General features: G+C 39.5%; 1 protein-coding gene across 1 annotated transcript in view; it reads right to left on the bottom strand.

Moving 5' to 3' along the window:
- PCCA (propionyl-CoA carboxylase subunit alpha) overlaps positions 1 to 21229 on the bottom strand; it is a 337509-nt gene that overhangs the window by 139374 nt on the left and 176906 nt on the right. The window contains exons 17-18 of the mRNA XM_020898588.2: positions 14627 to 14737; positions 5614 to 5722 (exon numbers count right to left, since the gene is read on the bottom strand). Coding sequence (XP_020754247.1) covers positions 5614 to 5722; positions 14627 to 14737 — 220 coding nt within the window. The remainder of the gene's footprint in view (positions 1 to 5613; positions 5723 to 14626; positions 14738 to 21229) is intronic.

Raw genomic sequence — 21229 nt, forward strand, 5'->3', positions numbered from 1 at the left:
AACACTCCTGAAAACTACCTATCAAGGTTTCCTATGACCTCCACTTTGTGAAACTCAATGGTCAACAGTAATTCTTGTAAGTGATGCAATTCAGTGACATAATTCTCATAAGTGACGTAATTGAACACTCTGTCGTTCCCTCGGTTCTCTGAACGCCACGCCTGCCTACTTCCCCATCCCTGTCCTCTGCTCTTCCTTCTCAGTCTCCTTCGCTGGACCCATCTGATCGTCCTGACTCGTCAATGTGGAGTGTCTCAGGGCAGGCCTGGGACCTCTGCTCCCAGCTGGTCTCCCAACTTCCCTCTTCCTCCTCTTAAGGCGTTTATGCCATTGTGGGCCCAATGATCTTGTGGCACATGTCATGCCAAGCTCTGCTTTGTCAAAACCCTGCAAGGTCTCCCCACTGCTCAAAGGTTAAACGTCTAAGTCCTGAGACTACCTAACAGGACTCTGTCTCTACTACTCTATGGCTTGCTTCCTCCTCTCAAGCAAGAGTATTTGCCTTCTTGCTACTTTTCATACAGGCCGGGCATACTTGACTTCGGACACTTTACATTTGCTGTCTCCTCTCATCAGAGGATCTTTCCTCCATATAATCACATGACTCACTCCTTTCTGCCTTCAGGTCTTTGCTCTAACGTCAATCTTCCCATCGTGCTAATCCATCTTGCCATCCACTTCCCTGAAACCAAATTAAAACTGCAACTACCCCACGATCCACCCCCAGGATGCTCTACAACCCTCCCTCACTGCTTTGTTTTTCACTAAAATATTTATCATCATTTGATGCCCTACATCTGTTTTGTCTGCCTACCTTCTATTTAAATGTAAGCTCAGCGGAGGCAGGATTTTTTTTTTTTAATCATTTTGTTAACCCAACTTTTAATGACTCACTTCTGTCAAGAAAAGTGTTTAAGAAAAGAAGGATTACAAAACAAAATAATTCCACATTAAGACTGTACATATTCATGCAAAAACTTAATCCACTTTATTAGACAAAGCAAAACTGTTATATGTCTCTGACATTAACTTTACTCTCTTGCTAAAATGCACTATCTTTTTACTATCCCAATAGTAGGGGCACACATTATTAAATTTTTTTCCAGGTCATAAATGATGAAAGAATACCATCCACGGAGAAACTGGGAAAACAAGAGCAGCAGCCAAAACAAGCAGCACAAAGGAAGTGCTGCAGGCTACGGGGTTTGGAGGCAAAACGGCACCTGAGCACATGCATGACGGAGCCGCACGCAGCCACACCTGGAGGCCAGCCCTGGTCGCCATCCCCCAGGCCACAGTGAGAACACGGCTGTGAAGCCAACATGGGCAGAGCCAACCATCTTACGTCAACTGTGGTGTCGGGGGCCTCTTCAGCAAATAAGCCAACACAGCTGCGATTCACTTTGCCCAGACAGGATTATGCTTTGTCTAAAAGAGTGGTATGTTTGGTAAAAACGTTACAGGTCTCTGCGGCTAGGGTGGTAGCAACTTTACAATAAATGGGTCTATTTAATAAACGGTTAAGTTCAGGGAAAATCTAAGAAAAGACCTGAGAAGAGCTTAAGTTGACATCTTGGCCAGATCCTTGGCACAGAGACAGTCTGCAACAATGAAAAAAACAAAATGACAAAGACAATAATGAAAACCACTAAACCTTGGCGAAGAAGGAGAATCTGATTTTCAAAGTCATCACATTATTAGGTTAAAATGTTCAATGCTCAACCAAAAAATTGGAAGTCGTACAAATAAACAGGCAAGTATGGACAACTCAAAGGGGAAAAAGAGATCAACAGAAAAAGATCTAATGGCAGATATAATAGAAAAAGACTTTAAAACAACTCTTAAAGATGCTAAAAGAACTAAAGGAGGATGTGGAAAAAGTCAAGAAAACAGTGTGTAAGCAAAATAAAAACATCTTTAAAAAGACAGAAAACCTAAAAAGAAATGAAAAAGAAATTCTGGAGCTGAAAAGTACAATAATTGAAATGAAAAACTCACTTGAGTAATTCAAAGGTGGATCTGAGCAGTCAGAAGGAAAAAATCAATCAATATGAAGATAGGACAATAGAATTATCAACTCTGAAGAACAGAAAGAAAAAAGATGGTTTAAGAAAAGTGAACAGAACCTAAGGGTCCTGTGGAGACACGACCAAGTAGACCAACATATACACCGCAAGAGTCCCGGAAGAAGAGAAGGGGGCAAAGAAAATATCTGAAGAAACAATGACCGAAAACGTCCCAAACTCGGTGACAGACATGAACATAAACATTCAAAGAGCTCAACAAACTCCAAAGATGAACTCAAAGACCCACAACAAGACACACAGTCAAACTTTCAAAAGCTGACAACAAAATCTTAAAAGAGAGGGACGAATCTTCAGGTGAAAATAAGATTATCAGATTTCTCATCAGAAACACTGGAGGCCAAAGGGAGTGGGCTGATATATTCCAAGTGCTAAAAGAAAAAAAATCTGTCAACCAGGAATCCTAAATCCAGGAAAAATATCCTTCAAAGGTGAGGGAGCAGTTAATATCTTCCCAGATAAAACAAAAGCTGAGGGAGTCTACGACAACTAGACCTGCCCTGGAAAAAAGTGCTGAAAGAAGTCCAGCAGAGTGGAACAAAAAGACAATAGACAGTACCAAGAAGCCACTTGAAGAAATAAATATCTCAGAAAAGGCAAATACATGGACAATCATAAAAGACAGTATTATTATAACAATGCTTGTAACTCCACTTTTTGTTCTCTACATGATTTAAGGGCCTAATACATATTGCAGAGTGAAAACTGCTGCTGCTGCTAAGTCGCTTCAGTCGTGTCCAACTCTGTGTGACCCCATAGACGGCAGCCCACCAGGGTCCCCCATCCCTGAGATTCTCCAGTCAAGAACACTGGAGTGGGTTGCCATTTCCTTCTCCAATGCATGAAAGTGAAAAGTGCAAGTGAAGTCGCTCAGTCATGTCCGACTCTTAGCGGCCCCATGGACTGTAGCCTACCAGGCTCCTCCATCCATGAGATTTTCCAGGCAAGAGTACTGAAGTGGGGTGCCATTGCCTTCTCCAAGAGTGAAAGCTAGGATCATTTTAACTTTTCCAATGAGCCGACTCATTGGAAAAGACCCTGATGCTGGGAAAGATAGAAGGCAGGAGGAGAAAGGGATGACAGAGGAAGAGATGGTTTGATGGCATCACTGACTCAATAAGACTTGAGTTTGAGCAAGCTCCGTATGATGATGAAGGACAGGAAAGCCTGGCATGCTGCAGTCCATGGGGTCATAAAGAGCTGGACATGAATGAGTGACTGAATGACATCATTTAAAAATTACTAGAGTGAAAAAAAATTACCAGAGTGAAAGCTAGTATCATTTTATCTTTGTTTTGCAATTCCATGCTTTATTTTTCTATATAATTTAAGAGACTAATGCATTTAAAATAATTACTGGTTTATAGTTTCAAACCTAGACTGTATAAGGGTGTAATTCTGTGATGTTAACACCTGTATCCAGGCAATATCCTGACCTTTTTTCTGTCTTTTGTACTTCTGTCCTTCCTAGAAATTTCAAATAAAGAAAATTATATACTGTATAGTCTTTAACTGGTTTCTTTCTCTTAGGATGATTTTCTTTTTAGGTCTATGCATGTAGATGCTTGTGTGAATACTGCATTTCTTCTTATTGCTAAGTAGCATTCTATCATAAAGATACACCACATTTACCCACTCACCACTTGATATTAGAAAAATGCAAATCAAAACTACAATCAGGTACTACACCTCACTTCGGTCAGAATGGCCATCATTAAAAAAAAAATCTATAAATAACAAATACTGAAAAGGAAGTGATGAAAAAAGGTAACCCTTCCACACTCTTGTTGGAAATGTATAAGTTGGTACAGCTACTACAGAAAACAGTATGGAAGTTCCATAAAAAACTAAAAATAGAACTACCATGTGATCCAGCAATCCCACTCCTGGCATATATCCAGACAAAACTATAATTCAAAAGGATACATGCACCCCTGAGTTCACAGTAGCTCTATTCACAATCACCAACACGTGGAAACAACCTAAATTTCCATTGATAGATGAATGGATAAAGAAGATGTGGTAAAAATAGATACACATACACACAAACAATGGATTATTACTCAGTCATAAAAAAGAATAAAATAATGCCATTTGCAGCAACACAGATACAACTAGAGATTATTATACTAAGTAAATCAGAATGAGAAATACAAATACCATATCACTTATATATGGAATCTAGATTATGACACAAATGAACCTTCTAATGAAACAGAAACAGACCCAAACACACAGTACAGGCTTATGGTTGCCAAGGGGGAAGGGGCTGGGGCAGGGAAGGAGTGGGAGGCTGGGGTGAGGTTAGCAGGTGTCAGCTTTTACATCTAGGATGGATAAACAACAGCATCCTACTGTGTAGCACATGGAACTATATTCAATATTCTATAATGGAAAAGAATATTTTAAAAGAATAATATTTAAGTATGTGTATGTGCGTATAATATGTATAACTAAATCACCCTGTTGTACCACAGATATTATCACAACATTGTAAATCAACTAAACTTCAATTAAAAAAATAACAAAATAAAAGAGATTTTCTCAGTAAAACAACAATAGCCATAAATATACACCCTAAGCCCAATTTTGTTTTCCTTCTACCTAATTCTTCAGGGGTAACCCGAATTTCTGATCTGTGCTCTTCAGACCTGCTCAGTCACCTGTCATCTTTTTTCTTTTATTTTAATCATTATTCTTCCTCTTGAAAGTGAAAGTGAAGTCGCTCAGTCGTGTCCAAATCTTTGCGATCCCATGGACTATATATACTTCATGGAATTCTCCAGGCCAGAATACTGGCATGGGTAGCCTTTCCCTTCTCCAGGGGATCTTCCCAACCTAGGGATCAAACTCTGGTCTCCCGCATTGCAGGTGGATTCTTTACCAGCTGAGCCACAAGGGAAGCCCAAGAATACTGGAGTGGGTAGCCTATCCCTTCTCCAGAGGATCTTCCCGACCCAAGAATCGAACCGGGGTCTCCGGCATTGTAGGTGGCTTCTTTACCAACTGAGCTACCAGGGAAGCCCCTTCCTCTTGAGGAAAAGTAAAAAGAAAAGGAGTTGACATAACACAATTTTATTATCTGTCTCACTCCAACAAGTAATGGACAGTACTTCCTAATGCAGGATTACTCTAGTAGGTACAGAGACATTCATAATAAATAATTCTGTCACTCAGAAGCATGAATGGCACAATGATTTTATTTGCCCAGGTATAAAGCAGGTTTTCCGTTTTGCTTATTAGGTTATTAGGAAGCAAAAAGGTACATTTAGGGTTCATAAATAACTAACTCAATCTGCTATTAATTCTTTCTTGTTTCTTATACACATATTCTTAACTGTTCAGATTATTTCCTATGTTTTAGTACTATCCCCCTTTTCAATACATTTTTCAAGATTAACAGAGTAAGAAAACAGAAGTAATAAATACAAACTATTTGAACGGGTTTCCTGTAAGATTTCAGAGAACCTTGCTCAATGTTGTCCAAGTTCCTCTGTTCACTCATTCTGTTTTAAATGGTCTCACATACCTTGAATTTTCATGGTCTTGAAAATGCTGTGCTCTTAGTTGGGACGCCACAAACAAGGACGACGCTATTGCCAGGAACTGGTTTCTCTCAGTCTCTGTTAACTGGTGTCCTGAGGGAAATCAATCAATCACGTATGTAATGTCAACATCTTTCCTTCTATATTACAGAACCGTTAGTCATTCAAACAAGCATTTTATCAAATGTCTATTATGGAGCTAGTACTGTACCAGGGACTGGGCTGTGACAAGGGAAAGGAGGGAGCAAGATTATTTAAATAAAACAAAGCCCCCTGCTCACCGGAAGCTTATAGTCTAATTTGGTAAAGAAGATGTTAAACAGATACACAGAACAAAACAATTACCAAAAAAAAGAAAAAAACCTATCAACATAGATCTCTAGGAAAACCTTAGGGCTCCTCACAGCTGCTGCTTTTTATCAACCCCTACCCCAATTTTAGTTCTAAGGAGAGAAAAGATAAAGTGAGGAAGAGGCGTGCTGTCGGCCAAGGACAGTGACTGGGCCATGTTTTCTAATGCGAGGAATGAAAAGAAAATAAGTACGTGACTGTTTTGGCTCTAAACTCCCAGTCAGGGTTTGAGTCCCAATTAACCAACCAACCAGCCAACCAACCAACCAATTTCTCTCTCCCTCTTGAATTCACTCTTCTTTCCATCATACAGCGGGACCTGGGGGAAGAGGCCTCACCTGACAACCGGGGGAAGACGCCCTAGTCTGGCTGAGTGTGGCTCACGGGGGAATCTGCTCTAGGCACAGAAATTCCTTGAGAAGTGTGTGAGTCAAGGCAGGACTGGTTACTCCAGGGTCTGCCGGCTAACACACCCCCATGAGTGCCCTGTAACCTCACTGCAATGTCTAGCACTATTTATTTACCACAGTGCTACACAAAGATGATAGACTTCATCAGATGCTACATACAGCACAGGCAATCTGAGTGCTGGGTCACTTGCACTAAGATGCTACTTGTACAATTCAAAACAGAAAAAAACAATCGGGTAGTTATTTACATTTATCAGAAAGAAATGAAGCAATTTCACCATTAGGCCTTAAAAAAGTATTCAAAATATAAATGAGACTAAAAATATTCACAATTAGAATATAAAGACCCAGTAACCCATCCCTCTTTGAGACAAACCTAGGAGCTCCATAATGTGAGATATATCAGAACCCTCGATGGCTTAATAAAGCACATTCCCACAGGCTTTGCAAAGTTCCTAATCATACCCAACCCTTCAGCAGTGATGGAAACATTCTACTTTGATTCTATCAAATGATCCTACATGAGGATTACAGAAATTTGGCTTGGTCTTCTCAAAAACATACTGTCTACAAGAGCAGTTCTCAAAGTATGGCCTGGGCATGACGGGGAGTCCCCAAGAACCCTCTGGGGGTCTGCAAGGTCAAAACTATTTTCATAGTAATGCTAGGATTTCTGTTTTCTCCCCCCACTTGTTTTCTCAGGAGTATATGGTGGAGGTTCACTGATCTAGGAGATACAATGTGTGATGATATCATTCCTCTGATGTCAACATATAACAGATTTATTATCGTTACTTTGAAAATGAATTAATAATTATTTTTAAAGCTCCGAAGTTTTAATTTATAATATGGAATTCTCCAGGCAAGAATACTGGAGTGGGTTGCCATTTCCTTCTCCAGGGGGATCTTCCCGACCCAGGGATCAAACCCACGTCTCTTGCATCTCCTGCAGTGGCAAGTCGGTTCCTTCCCACCAATGCCACTGGGGAAGCCCAATTTACAATACAGCAAATATACAACCACAAAGGCTCTCTGGAGTATGAAGAGGACCAGTGCTTCTCAAATCTCACTGTGCATCACAATCACCTGGATTAAAGCTCAGATTCCCATGCTCTACCTGCGGAGCATGATTGGTAGTTAGCCTGAGGTGGGGCCCAGTAATCTTTATTTCTATCAATAACAGGCTCCAGAGTGATGCTGAAGTTACATGTCTTCTGATCTCATTTGAATAGAAGCTGTTTTCAACTCATCTTTATCAAACTATGCAACACAAAACACTTTGCAGTGGCTCATGAAACCAGTTTGTGGGCCAGACCAGCAATACAACTTATGAGAGCACTTTGCTCACACTATTATCCGGAGCGTGTATATCCTAAGTCATGATGTAAAATACATTTATTACAGTGGTTCACAAAGTAGTCTCTTCTCTAGACACATCTGCACGTCATATATCACCAACAGAGGGGGAAAAAAGGCAAAACAAGGTATCCTTAAGCTTTTAAATCACTTGTGTAGTAAGCCTCGTGAATCTAACTGGAATTATATAAAATCTGCGTACTAATCTGAAAGAGACCAGCACTCATAAATGACAAATCTTCCAAACAATAACTGTTTTTTCCCCATGTGTTTAGATTGTGGTTTTTGTTTCTTGACAAGATTTTACAGCTGTCTTCATAAAGGTTCTGTCTTCCCTATTACGTTTTCTCTACAGTCTTACAAGATACTATAGCTAAAATGAAAAGATTTGGTTTTTTTTTTTTCCCCATTTTCTTTTCAAGCTAGCTTCCTGCAGTAACCTGCAGGATACTGAATCAGTGTTTCACTTGGTCTAATAAATTACCAGCTGCACTGACTCAGGCAATATTGAGAAAGGAGGTTCCCAAGTAAAAATTGAATTCCATCACATCTCATAGGCAAACTGATATAATGCGTAACAACTTTAAAACTTTTATTGATACCAGAACAGATTTTCAAATTTTGTCAGTGATAAATATGCAATAAATTTGGTATAGGAGTGCTAAAAATTTCTTGACTTCTGCAACTCAACTGAATTTGTTTCTACAGTTTTTTAAAGAATCTTGAGTAATTTTAATAGAAAGGGGCTACAAGGATCATCAACTCCATCCTCCATGCAGTGTGGCTGTCTCTTCTCCTGCAGTGTTGGACAGATGGTTATATATGACCCACAGAACTCCTCCAGTATAGGAAAATGAAAACTTCTTACAAGGACTTCTGAATCATTAGCCAGTTACTTCTCATACTGAGAGAGACTGCTTCTTTGTGACTTCCACCCATAGATCTAGACTTTTCCAATCTAAAGTAACACTGAATAATTTTATTCCCTCCTCCGCTTGTACATCACAAATCTAGACTGCAGTCAGACATCCTGTACTGTGCTTAGTCACTCAGTCATGTCCAACTCTGCAACCCCATAGACAGCAGCCCGCCAGGGTCCTCTGTCCATGGGGATTCTTCAGGCAAAAGTACTGGAGTGGGTTGCCATGCCCTCCTCCAGGGGATCTTCCCAACTCAGGGATCAAACCCAGGTCTCCAGCACTGCAGGGGGATTCTTTACTATATGAGCCACCCAGGAAGCCCTTAGACATCCTAAAACTTACTAAATAAAATAAATGCCCTGACCACTCTTGGGGTACTCTGGCCATGTCCAAAGAGGGGGTATTCAGGTCCAGAAAGACAGTGTATCAGAGATATTATCATAACCAAGAATACTTTATCCTTTATATTATACTTCTTAGATATAGAGGCACTGCAATATGTTTTAATATATGGAAGCCAATTTTGCTCTTTACTTTTCACATAATCTTCTTGACTATTCTCAGAAATCTATGATTACATACAAGCTTTAAAATGATTTATGTAGTAAGCCTTGTGAATCTAACTGGAACTACATAAAATCTGTGTATTAATCTGAGAAAGACCAGTTCCCAAAAATGCCAAGTCTCCCAAACAATAACTGATTTTTTTACCCATGTGTTCACATTCTGTTGCCTGTTCCTTGATAAGATTTTACAGTTACAACTGTCTTCACAAAGGTTCTATGTCTTCCCCATTTCATTTTCTCTATGGTCTTACAAGATACTACGGTTAATATGAAAAGGTATGGTTTTTTTCTATTTTCGTTTCAAGCTAGCTTCCACACAAAAGAGTCACTGACTTGGCATACTTTTCTTCTTGTACTCAGCCACCTTGCCAAATTCACTTATTAAGTCTAGAAGTTTTTATTAATAAAACTAAGATCTCCTGGGTTTTCTAGGAATATAATAATACCTGGGGGGGGGGGAGACTGTCTCTTTGAAAAAATATTTATACAAACTACTTCCTTTTTTCCTTTTTTATCCTTTATAACAGTGTTTAATAATAATAGTAATTTTATAGTCGACCTCATTTCATTCCTGATTTTAAGGGAAATGATTTCAGCATTTCATCACGTAAAATGATGCTTTTTATTAGTTTCCAGTAAGCAGCCTTTTAATCAAATTTAATTGGCTACTTTCACTTTTATTAGAAATGCGTTATTAGAAAAGAGCTTCTTTACCAAGTGGCTACTGAATATATCAAATACCTTTCTAACACCTATTTTTTGGTAAGCAATCAGGAGATTGCAAAAAGTCAGACACAACTGAGCAACGAACTTTCTTAACCTTCTGGGGGGATAATTTCAAAGCCGTGAGCCCTCCACAATGCCAACGCTCTCTCCTCCAGTGGTTACTGTAGGTCAAGGCCCTGTTGCAGCACCTCTTTGAGGGCCTCTGTAAAGCCCCTGCTGTTACCCACCCACCTGGCTTTAAGAAGCCTCATCTGTGTTCTCCTAAGTGGCTTTCTCCCAGCCATCTGTGGTTGACACTTTTCTGGGGGTTCCATTTAAAGGCAGTGTGTATGAGACACTGTGACTGACAGACACTTTTCTGGGGGTTCCATTTAAAGGCAGTGTGTATGAGGCAGTGCAGACGGGTGTCCTGATCCTGAGCCATGCATGCTCTAAATGTGGGCTACAGCTAGGCTGACCTCTGGCCTCATGGGTAGGGTAGTCTGGGGGTCATTTTGTTTGGGGGGAATCTTTGGGTAATCCCTTTAAGGGTTGGTTAGATTTCTCAGGGGTTTCCCCAGTGGCTCGGCAGTAAAGAATCCTCCTGCCAAGAAGGAGACTTGGGTCTCTGGGGTTCCATCTCTAGGGGGGGAAGATCCCCTGGAGGGGGCACAACAACCCACTCCAGCATTCTTGCCTGGAGAATCCCATGGACCGAGGAGCCTGATGGGCTGCGGTCTATGAGATCGCAAAGAGTCAGACATGATTTAGCGACTAAACAGCAGTAAGATTTTTCTGGGAAAGATATTCTACTATTGTGCCTGTAGCTATTTGCCTGGCAGCACTCTGGGAACCAAGTGGAGAAAAGGGCTGGGAACAGAAGGGATCACCATTATTATGTCCACTTTCACTTGATCCTCTACCTACTCTGGCTGATGTCCCTCAGTGCATGTCCCCCAGAATCATGTCTGACTCTGCAACGCTATGGACCATAGCCCACAAGGCTCCTCTGTCCGAGGGATTCTCCAGGCAAGAATACTGGAGTGGGTTGCCATCTCCTTCTCCCGGGGATCTTCCTGACCCAGGGATCAAACCCATGTCTTCACGTCTTCTGCACTGGCAGATGGGTTCTTTACCACTAGCGCCACCTAGGAAGCCCTCATTGTTCTCCACAGGGAAGAACCTCAAAGCCTTTGCCAGGGCAGAGAAGACAGAGTTACCCTGAGAGAGTGAGAGGTGATGCCTGCAGGTCTAAAACTGAAGACTGCTCGTCCTCAGGGATTCTTCTAGGCTCTTCCTCCCTAGCTGCGAAATCCTCTTCCTTTGTATGCAGATGGCTCTGTTTGCCTGTGATCCTCAGGTCAAAGTGTAGGCAGTGGTTTGCTGGCGAAAGTTTAATAACCAGTTGGGATGTGGGGGAAGGAGAAGAGCCCCAGTGAAGAGCATGTGTTAATTCCCTAACTGTAAACACCTTCTCCAAGGCCTATTTCAAACCACCACCATCACATCAAAGGAGGAGGATGGGGAAGAAACACATGCAGAGGCTCTCCTGAGGCAGTGCGCGGCCCCAGCACCTGCGGAATAGAGTCCTCAGAGAGAGTATTTACGCTCTACATTCCCTCACCCTTGAAGACATCCTGGACTCCCCAAATCACAACTGGTTTCCTTTTTGTCTGTTCTAAGACACTCAGTTTTTATCTTCGCCTTAGCGCTCCTTTTGTTCTGTCCTATAGTGTAGTCAGTTATTTACATGTCTATTTCCCTAATGATATAACCACAGCTAAGGATGAGGGAAATATACTATTTCTCTTTGATTTTCTTCTACTGCATATACCAATTATTTGTTGAATGATTTTAATGACTGAATTTTTAAAGGCAACACTTCAGTCATGTATTTACCACTTTTAAAGGTACAGAAATACATGATAAAATTCAGAGGGGAAAAAAGAGAAGTATAATTTAATGGTAGACTTCTTGTGTTGAATCAAAGTTTTCTAAACATTCCGCAACATTCCACAAGAGAAAAATGATTCTAATAATTCTTTTGATAGGGCTGGTGGTTCAAGTGCAGCAAGGCAGCAGAGAAATAAGTCCAAAATTTCCATTCTAGGCTAAATGAAATGATACTTCTTAAAGTATCTTCTTCTTCATTTTCCCTTTATTTCAAAGTCAAATATCTACTCCTTCATTTTCCATTTACTTTTTAGAATCAAAGGAAAATACCTTTTAAAAATCAGCATCTAATAAGTTGACATGATGAACAAATTCTGTGTATTCTATTTTTTAAATTTTAGACACAATCTTTTCAAAGTTCAGCCTAAGAGTCTTTAGTAAGTAACACTGTCCTAGTCTACAAATAAACTTGGGATAATAAACACATATAAGAGAAAAATTCAATGCAGCCATGAAACAGGCACTAGCCTATAAACAGTATATGGGGTAGCTGGACAGATGGGAAGCAGACGGGCAACCCCAAAGGGCCAGAATGACCCAGCCTCAGACGTATGGACAAGACCCTGGATTAACTTCAGCTGCCACTTCCTGCTGTCTCTTTCAGGCACACATATCAAACAATCAAAGATGACACAGTTTAATATATTTAAGACCTCCTATGGAGAAAAATTGGGCAGAAGAGGTAGAATACTCTGAAGAAGAACGAGATACAGTAGTCAGTCAGAGAAGAAAGAACCGACATGAAGACAATATGAAGGAACACAATAAGCGGCAGAACAAAAACAGGTGTGTGCTGTTCAAGTCCTTACGTGTCAACACACAGCATGCTCTGAAAACGTCTGTGATTTATGATTTATGAATTTGAATTCTAGCACAACAGAATGACTATTAAAACAGAAGTTGAAAACGCTAAGTTTAATTTCCAGCTTTATTATGTCACTGATCATTTAGCTTTATCAGTCTTTCTGTGCTGTGGTTTCCTTACACGTAAAATGAAGGCTGAATTAAAAATTGCTAAGGGCCTCTAACAACTTACAACAATTTAAAAACTATTATGCATAAGAAACAGAATTATAGTGTCTGTGCTAATAATCCCATCCAAAAGAAGAAGTGTAATATACTAAGCTTATTACAACAAACTGCAATGTTTGATTTTAAGAAAACCTCTGCGTTCCCTTGAGAATTTGAAACATTTTCAATTGCTGCTAAATATATATCACAGAGTAACCAACTCTGATTAGAAACTTTAACTGCTCCATGGTAATGGGATATAACACCAAACATGCACAAACACATATAAAAATGTGTAAATGTATACATAAATGTCCATGTACACACACAATATTTTGATCTGTCATCTCCTCCTGCCTGTTTCATGTAAGCCTGGCAGACACAAAAGCACATGGGAATCCAAGGACACTTCACAACTGACAACAACTTTTAATTAAAACTTTAGACAGGACAAGAAGGCAAAACTTTAGGATCAAAACAAATCTGTAATCTGAATACACGTACAGTTAATTCAAAACAGTCAAGGTGACACCTTTTCACCTACACTATGAGCACCATTCCTTTCATTAATTTGACAAATATTTATTTAGGGTCTGCTTTAGTTGTAGGGATACAATAAAAAGCAAAAACATAAGTGGCACCTGACTTCATGAAACCAGATATTAATGAAATAATCACATAAGTAGAAAAGTGCAATCATGTTAAGGTTGTAATTTATGTTTCTAAAAATGCAAAAGTTCAGGAAAAAGAACATGATGACCCACTGGTCTTTGTTTCAAGTTCCGAAATAAAACACTTTCTTTATTTCTCTTGGTACTAATGATAAAGGCCTGTAACACAAGAGTTTTGAAAGAACAATCAAATCAGTAATCCCCAGTTAGTCTTACAAACACTCCATATTATAAATTCTGTGGTAAGAATTTGCTCTGTAAATGTATTTAGTATCTCTACACGATGCTGACCTGAATCTATATATAGCTCCTAAAATGAATGAGTCATTTTATATATTAAAACACTTTAAATGGATACGAAGAACACTTAACAATTGTGAGAGAAGATCTAATTTTCATATGTACCCAAGTTCATTAGAAACACATGGCGATCCTTCTGGCCTTCACTTGAACATTTCTAGGAAGTGCTGTCAGTGTCTTAATATCTTGTTAACCATGTGTTTGATGCTCACTCAAGGGTTTTCTCTAACTCTCACTTGATGAGTAACTTCTGCTCCCTGGAAACACTCACAGGTAACTCTGCAGTGCTAAGTTTCACAGTCTACTCATTACTTTACTCAAAACTCAATTTTCAGAATAAAACCTTCATCTTCTTAGACATCCCCATTTTCATTAATAGGAAAAGCACCTGGTAGTCTGAAATTTTCAGTGTTCATTTTCATAAAGATATAGTGTTAATATTAAAGAAGAGATCCTATATACGCTCTTAGCAGCAGGGAATACAAATCTGTATTGGCTTTCAGAAACACAACATTCCACAAACTAGCTGAATTTCTCACTCAACAAAATTACAGACTATTACACATTCATGAGTCATTCATGAACACTCGAAATCATGACCGTCAATAGCCTAGGATACTCTAAGTATTAATATATTAGTATCAAGTACTATAGAACAAAAGCCCTCATTTCAGAAGAGAAGAAAGCATCCATTGTAATAAAGTATAAAAAAGTATTAACCTTAATACACTAAAATACTTCGATATATACAAACCTTTAAAGCCATCAGGATATACCTCAGAAAGAAATTTAGTGTTGATATCTCCTTCTATAAAGCGTGAATTGATTATCACCTCTCGAAGCAATGCAATATTATGTGTAACACCTAAAAATAAAATAACAGATTGAATTGAAAAACAATGAGTCAGTTAAAAATACAATTCCTATTATATGCATAAATGTATTACTAATGTCCTATGACCTAGCAAAAATCATGCAAAATTACTTATCTTGTTGATTTCAAGTGATAACAAAAAATTTGAACTTGAGGCAGCAATAAAACACTAAATGCAAACTTAAGAACCCTATGATTGCCATGTCAATTTAATGGGGACATCAATGTCTTTTCAATAAATAGGAGAACCACTAGATATGCATTTGGGAAAAACAGAAGATGAACCTCAACCCTAACTCACAGGATACATAAAAATTAACTCAAACTGGGTCACAAACCTAAAACTAAGACTTACAAAAGGAAATACAGGAGAAAAATCTTGAAGCAGGGAGCAGATTCTTAGATAGTACACAAAACCCATGAGCCATAAAAAAGTATACTCCATCAAAATTTAAAAATCTGCTCTTTGAAGGATTTAATTAAGAAAATGAAACGGCAAACTACAGACAGAGAAAATATTCACAACACATATTTCAAATAAAAAACTTGTAACTGGACTATATAATGAATGCTTACAACAATAAGATGATAAACAAACCAGGTTTTTAAAAAAGAGGCAAGGTCACATACACACAGTTATATTTAAAATGGATAGCCAACAAGAACCTATCCTATAGCACATGGAACTCTGCTCAATGTTATGTGCCAGTCTGGATGGGAGTGGGGAGAAAGGGTACAATGTATATATATGGCTGAGTCCCTTCACTATACATCTGCAACTATCACAACATTGTTAACTGGTTATACCTCAATACAAAATGTTTTTGGTGTTAAAGAAAAAAAATTTTTTTTAATAAACAAAAGATATAAGAAGACATTTCACAAAATATATACAAATGGCCAGTAAGCAGAGGAAGATGTTCAACAATTCTGTCAAAAAAAAATATATGGAAATATACTCAAATACCAATTTAAGTGGCTGAAAGTTAAAAGAGTATACTAAGTGTCAATGGATATGTGGTACAAGTAGAACTGTCACAACCTGTGATGGTGGGCAGGGGAAAATAAATTGGTACATTTTAGTTTACTTTCACTTTGGACTGTAAGAAGGTTTCTTTAAAAGTTAAACATATATTCATCATATGATTCAGATAATTCACTCCTAACTATTTACACAAGTTAAAATAAGAACATATGCCTATACAAACACTTACACACAGATGTTAACAGCTTTATTTGAAAAGTGAAAAACTGGAAACAGTCTAAATACCCATCAATAATGAATGTGGTTTGTCCATACAACGAAATTCTGCTCGGCCGTAAAAAGAATCCAAAATAACTGCATATGGTGACTGCAGCTATGAAATTAAAAGACATTTGCCCCTTGGAAGAAAAGCTATGACCAACCTAGACAGCATATTAAAACGCAGAGACATTACTTTGCCAACAAAGGTCCATCTAGTCAAAGCTATGGTTTTTCCAATAGTCATGTATGCATGTGAGAGTTGGACTATAAAGAAAGCTGAACGCCAAAGAATTGATGCTTTTGAACTGTGGTGTTGGAGAAGACTCTTGAGAGTCCCTTAGACTGAAAGGAGATCCAACCAGTTCATCCTAAAGGGAATCATTCCTGAATATTAATTGGAAGGACTGATGCTGAAGCTGAAACTCCAACACTTTGGCCACCTCTTGCGAAGAACTGACTTACTGGAAAAGACCCTGATGCTGGGAAAGATTGAAGGCAGGAGGAGAAGGAGACGACAGAGGATGAGATGGTTGGATGGCATTACTGACTCAATGGACATGAGTTTGAGCAAGCTCCAGGAGTTGGTGATGGACAGGGAGGCCTGGCGGGCTGTGGTCCATGGGGGTCACAAAGAATTGGACACAAGTGAACTGATAAAAAGAAGTGAATCCCCTCATATACAGAACAAGGATGAATCTCAAAATTATTATGCTGAATTAAAGAAAGAAGCAAGACCAAAAATAATGCATACTAAAGGCAACCTACAGGAAGTATTAGGACAGGGTCAGAGAGAGGGTAGACTGCAAAGGCCACCAGGAAACTTTGGGAGGTGATAGAAATGTTCAGTCTTTTGATTATAGTGATGGTTTCACAGGTCTATACATATGTCAAAACTCACCAAATTAAATGCTTTAAATATGAGTAGTTGATTATATGTCAAGTATACTTCAAAATAAGTAGAGAAGAAAGAGGAGAGTTGGGGGCACGGGAGAGGCGGAGGACAAGAAGAAAAAAAGCTGATGATCAAGAAGGAAAAATGCTGATGATCAAGAAGGAAAAATTGAGCACAGGACACAATGACTGCTTCAAAGTGAAGGAAATGGCAACCCACTCCAGTATTCTTGCCTGGGAAATCCCATCAACAGAGGAGCCTGGCAGGCTGCAGCCCATGGGGTTTCAAAAGAGTTGGACATGACTTGGCGACTAAACAACAAAACAACACAATGACTATTCCAAAGTGAGGTTAAAATACGTAACTACCACAGAGGGGTATGAATGGTATGAGGAGGAATATATGATATAGAAAGGTTTATGAAGGAGGTATATTAAAAAAATATTCAGGTCAGTTCAGTCACTCAGTCGTGTCCAACTCTTTGCAAGCCCATGAACCGCAGCACGCCAGGCCTCCCTGTCCATCACCAACTCCCGGAGTTTACCCAAACCCATTAAATAGGAATAAAATGTAGAGCGAAGAGGCATCTTAAAACCAGGTATTAGGGAAAGCAGGTATTAGATCAGGCATCCACTAGAAGGGCAACTGGAGTATATTACAGAGTTGAAGTAAACGGAGAGGTTTGTTCATTCTTTTCAATTCTTTAACCCACTGCTGCATAGTTCCAATTTGTACTACTATGCTTCGTAACAAACCTAGAAAGCCTGGTTCTGTTCTGGCTATTCAAGCCTTAGAGAATCCTTCCCTATACGATGATTACAAAGTAGGCAAAGAATCGCTCAGGTTCAAGTACCTGATTGACCTCTCACTCTGAGTAAGCTATTTAAACTCTCAAAGTCTTTATGTCCTCATCTGTGAAATGGTGATAAATAATAAAGCCTGTTTAGTTTGACTGTCATGAGGTACGAATGAAATAATGTTTACCACAATGCAGGGCACTCAAAAAAAGACTATTATTGTGCTCATTATTATCCTTCATATGAGAATAAATACAGAGCAGAAGACAACATGTGATTAATAAACAACAGACAGAACCTTAACAGCACTGACCTACCTACCCTCTAGTTCATTTTCTGTAAGAAACTCCACAAACTTAAGCTTACATCTAATTCTACCTGGACGGTATACCCATCCTATAAGCAAGATCAGCACACTATGGCTTGCAGTTCAGATTGTAAATAAGTTTTTACTGAAACACAGCAGTGTTTATACAGGGTTGTCTTCATGCTTCCACAGTGAGGCTAGTGGCTACAACGCAGACCACATGACCCACAAAGTCTAAGATATGTCTTCTCTGGCCCTTTACCAAAAATGTGCCCACATCTGCTACCAAGTGTTAACAATGTTGATGTTCCAAGCAAGTTAATCTATACCTATAAGCAATTTCTCCACACCTACTACTCATGCAGGAGTCAGATATCACAGGAAGAAAAATGAAAGTAAACTGTATGGTATATGTTTTAGGGGAACTTTTAGTAACCAGTGATGGAATAAGAAAATGAGCACGGAAAAGAAGACACAAATAAGAAAACTGTGATCCAAAGAGACTGAATCATTCATCGAATGTTTTAGTTCAGTTCAGTTCAGTCACTCAGTCATGTCTGACTCTTTGCAACCCCATGAATCGCAGCACACCAGGCCCCCCTGTCCATCACCAACTCCCAACAGGAGCTTACTCAAACTCATGTCCATCAAGTCGGTGATGCCATCCAACCATCTTGACATCCAACCATGTCGTCCCCTTCTCCTCCTGCCCCCAATCCCCCCCAGCATCAGGGTCTTTTCCAATGAGTCAACTCTTCGCATGAAGTGGCCAAAGTACTGGAGTTTCAGCTTCAGCATCAGTCCTTCCAATGAACACCCAGGACTGATCTCCTTTAGGATGGACTGGTTGGATCTTCTTGCAGTCCAAGGGACTCTCAAGAGTCTTCCCCAACACCACAGTTCAAAAGCATCAATTTTGGGGCACCCAACTTTCTTCACTAATCGAATGTTTAGTAGACTATAAATTATAATAGTAATACATATCAAATAAAATTTTAAATACAGAAGTATCTTGTGACAGACTACAGGATTTCCCCCAAATTTTAAATTTTATCTTTTCCACAACAGAATCCTAACTAAACAAAAGACCACCCAGACAGACTCCATTTTCCCATCTATGTTACAGCTAGACACGACAGACTAACTCCAAGGAAAAAAGAGTGTGTAAAGAAATGTATCCAACTGCAGTCTCATTTACATGAAAAAAGAACTGCTTGATCTTCCTTTCCTTCCTTTTTCCCACGGGCTTCCTGATACCGCAGGCACTCGGCTTTGGCAATGTGGATGAAGGGGAGAAACAAGGCGGGTGTAGGAGTGGGTGGGGGTGGAAAGAGATGGGTCTGTGTACCTCCTGGAATACTGGCCGCAGGATACTAACTTGCCCCATCAGTGCAGACCAGCCAGACCATTAAATGAGAAGCAGATGAATTTCTATCTTATTTATACCACTGGATTTAAGACTCTTTGTTACAGCAGGTTACCCTGTACCCTAATCGGTACATATGGGGGAGAAAAGTCATCCGTTTCAATATGACTTGCTATCTCTGAGCCAACAAACATGAACAACTTAATACATCTTTCCAGGCATTCTTCTATCCATCTCTTTATATTATACCATACTAGCAACCATATGAAAAATTCTGATCATCTCTCTTCCTGACACAGAAGATATCACGTCTATAATTTTACAAAACCCAATTTTCAACCTATTCAAACTATTTCAAAATGTTTAGAGAAAGTTCCAAAATTCAAATTTTAATGCTACTCCTTTATTTATTCCATGGGAGAAGTTTTCACATATAGACAGTAATCTAATAACTATCTTTCACAGTACGTGCCCAGGAGAAATGCACAGTTATCTCAACCTTGCTTTGTGGATAATGACTTGGTCCATACTCAGTAACTAATGTTTTGAAGGGCTTTTGTAATTATGTATATCTCTACAAGGAATTATCAAAAGGTATAACAACTTCTGATTACACCAGTATAGCTAACAAATCATTGCAAAAGTTGACATTTGCCTATATTATAGGTGTTTGGTTTTTTTTGTTTTGGTTTTTTTTACTTCCATGGGGGTCTTAGTTCCCTGACCAGGGATCAAACCTGTGCCCCCTGCAATGGAAGCACAAAGTCTTAATCAATGGACCACCATCAAAGCCCCTAGGTGATGTTTTGCTACACAAAAACAAAGAGCAATTTATTAAAAAGCAAAGCGTTAGGATGCTTAGAAAGACAAGGTAGACAAGAATTTAAAACAGAAGGTACCATGAAAGAGTTCAGGCTATACAGAGGAAAGGAATCCCTCTGTCATGTTTTACAAACAGACAAAACTAAATCACTTTGGAAGAAGAAAAGAGTTATGACTTGCCAGCAAGATTTATACACACAGGAAATGATGGATGCAGTGTCCTAGGAAGAGGAAAGAGGCCTGGCTGGGAAAGAAAACAGAAAAAGACGCAGAAGGACACAAAGATGGGTAATAACAGAGAGGAACTTCAGAGTGTGTAAGAATTTTCATTTTGGTAGAAAGTGAATACCACCAGGTATTTCTATGAAGAGGACTAAAAGAAGGATGATTCTGTGTGATCCTATGTTCTGTAGCCCACCAGGCTCCTCTGTCCATGGGATTCTCCAGGCAAGAATACCGGAGTGGGTTGCCACGCCCTCCTCCAGGGGATCTTCCTGACTCAGGGATAGAACCCGCATATTTTACATCTCCTGCACTGGCGGGTTGGTTCTTTACCACTAGCGCCATCTGGGAAACCCAAAAGAAAGACACCAAGGCCAAAGGGTATGAGCAAAGAGGACTGGCGCCCCAGAGAAGCCAGACAGGAACATTCAGGGTCTAACAGCCTAGCAAAGACTTCACTTTACCTCGAGAGCTACCAGAATGGCTGAAACAGGGCAGACATGAGTAGATTTGTGCATTCCGGGAATCACTCTGGTGCTGCTACAAAAGGGACTGGGAAGGTTCGAGAGTGAAGATGGGAAAAAGCAAGCTGATAACTGCAAGAGATGTGCTGGAAAATGGCAAGGCCTCAGTCCACAGTTAGGGAGTGGACTAGATAGGAGAAAGGCAGTTACACTTGAGAGATGTCTGGGAAGCAGATGGAGCTTGGTGATTTAGGAGATGCAAGGATGGGGAAAGTGAGCCAAGCACCAACAGCCAAACTTCTGACTCTGCAACATCACAGACAACACCACTTACAGGGAAGGAACAGGCTGGAAGGAAAAAACTGGA

Source organism: Odocoileus virginianus, chromosome 8 (genome assembly GCF_023699985.2).
Source record: "Odocoileus virginianus isolate 20LAN1187 ecotype Illinois chromosome 8, Ovbor_1.2, whole genome shotgun sequence".
Lineage (NCBI taxonomy): Eukaryota > Metazoa > Chordata > Mammalia > Artiodactyla > Cervidae > Odocoileus > Odocoileus virginianus.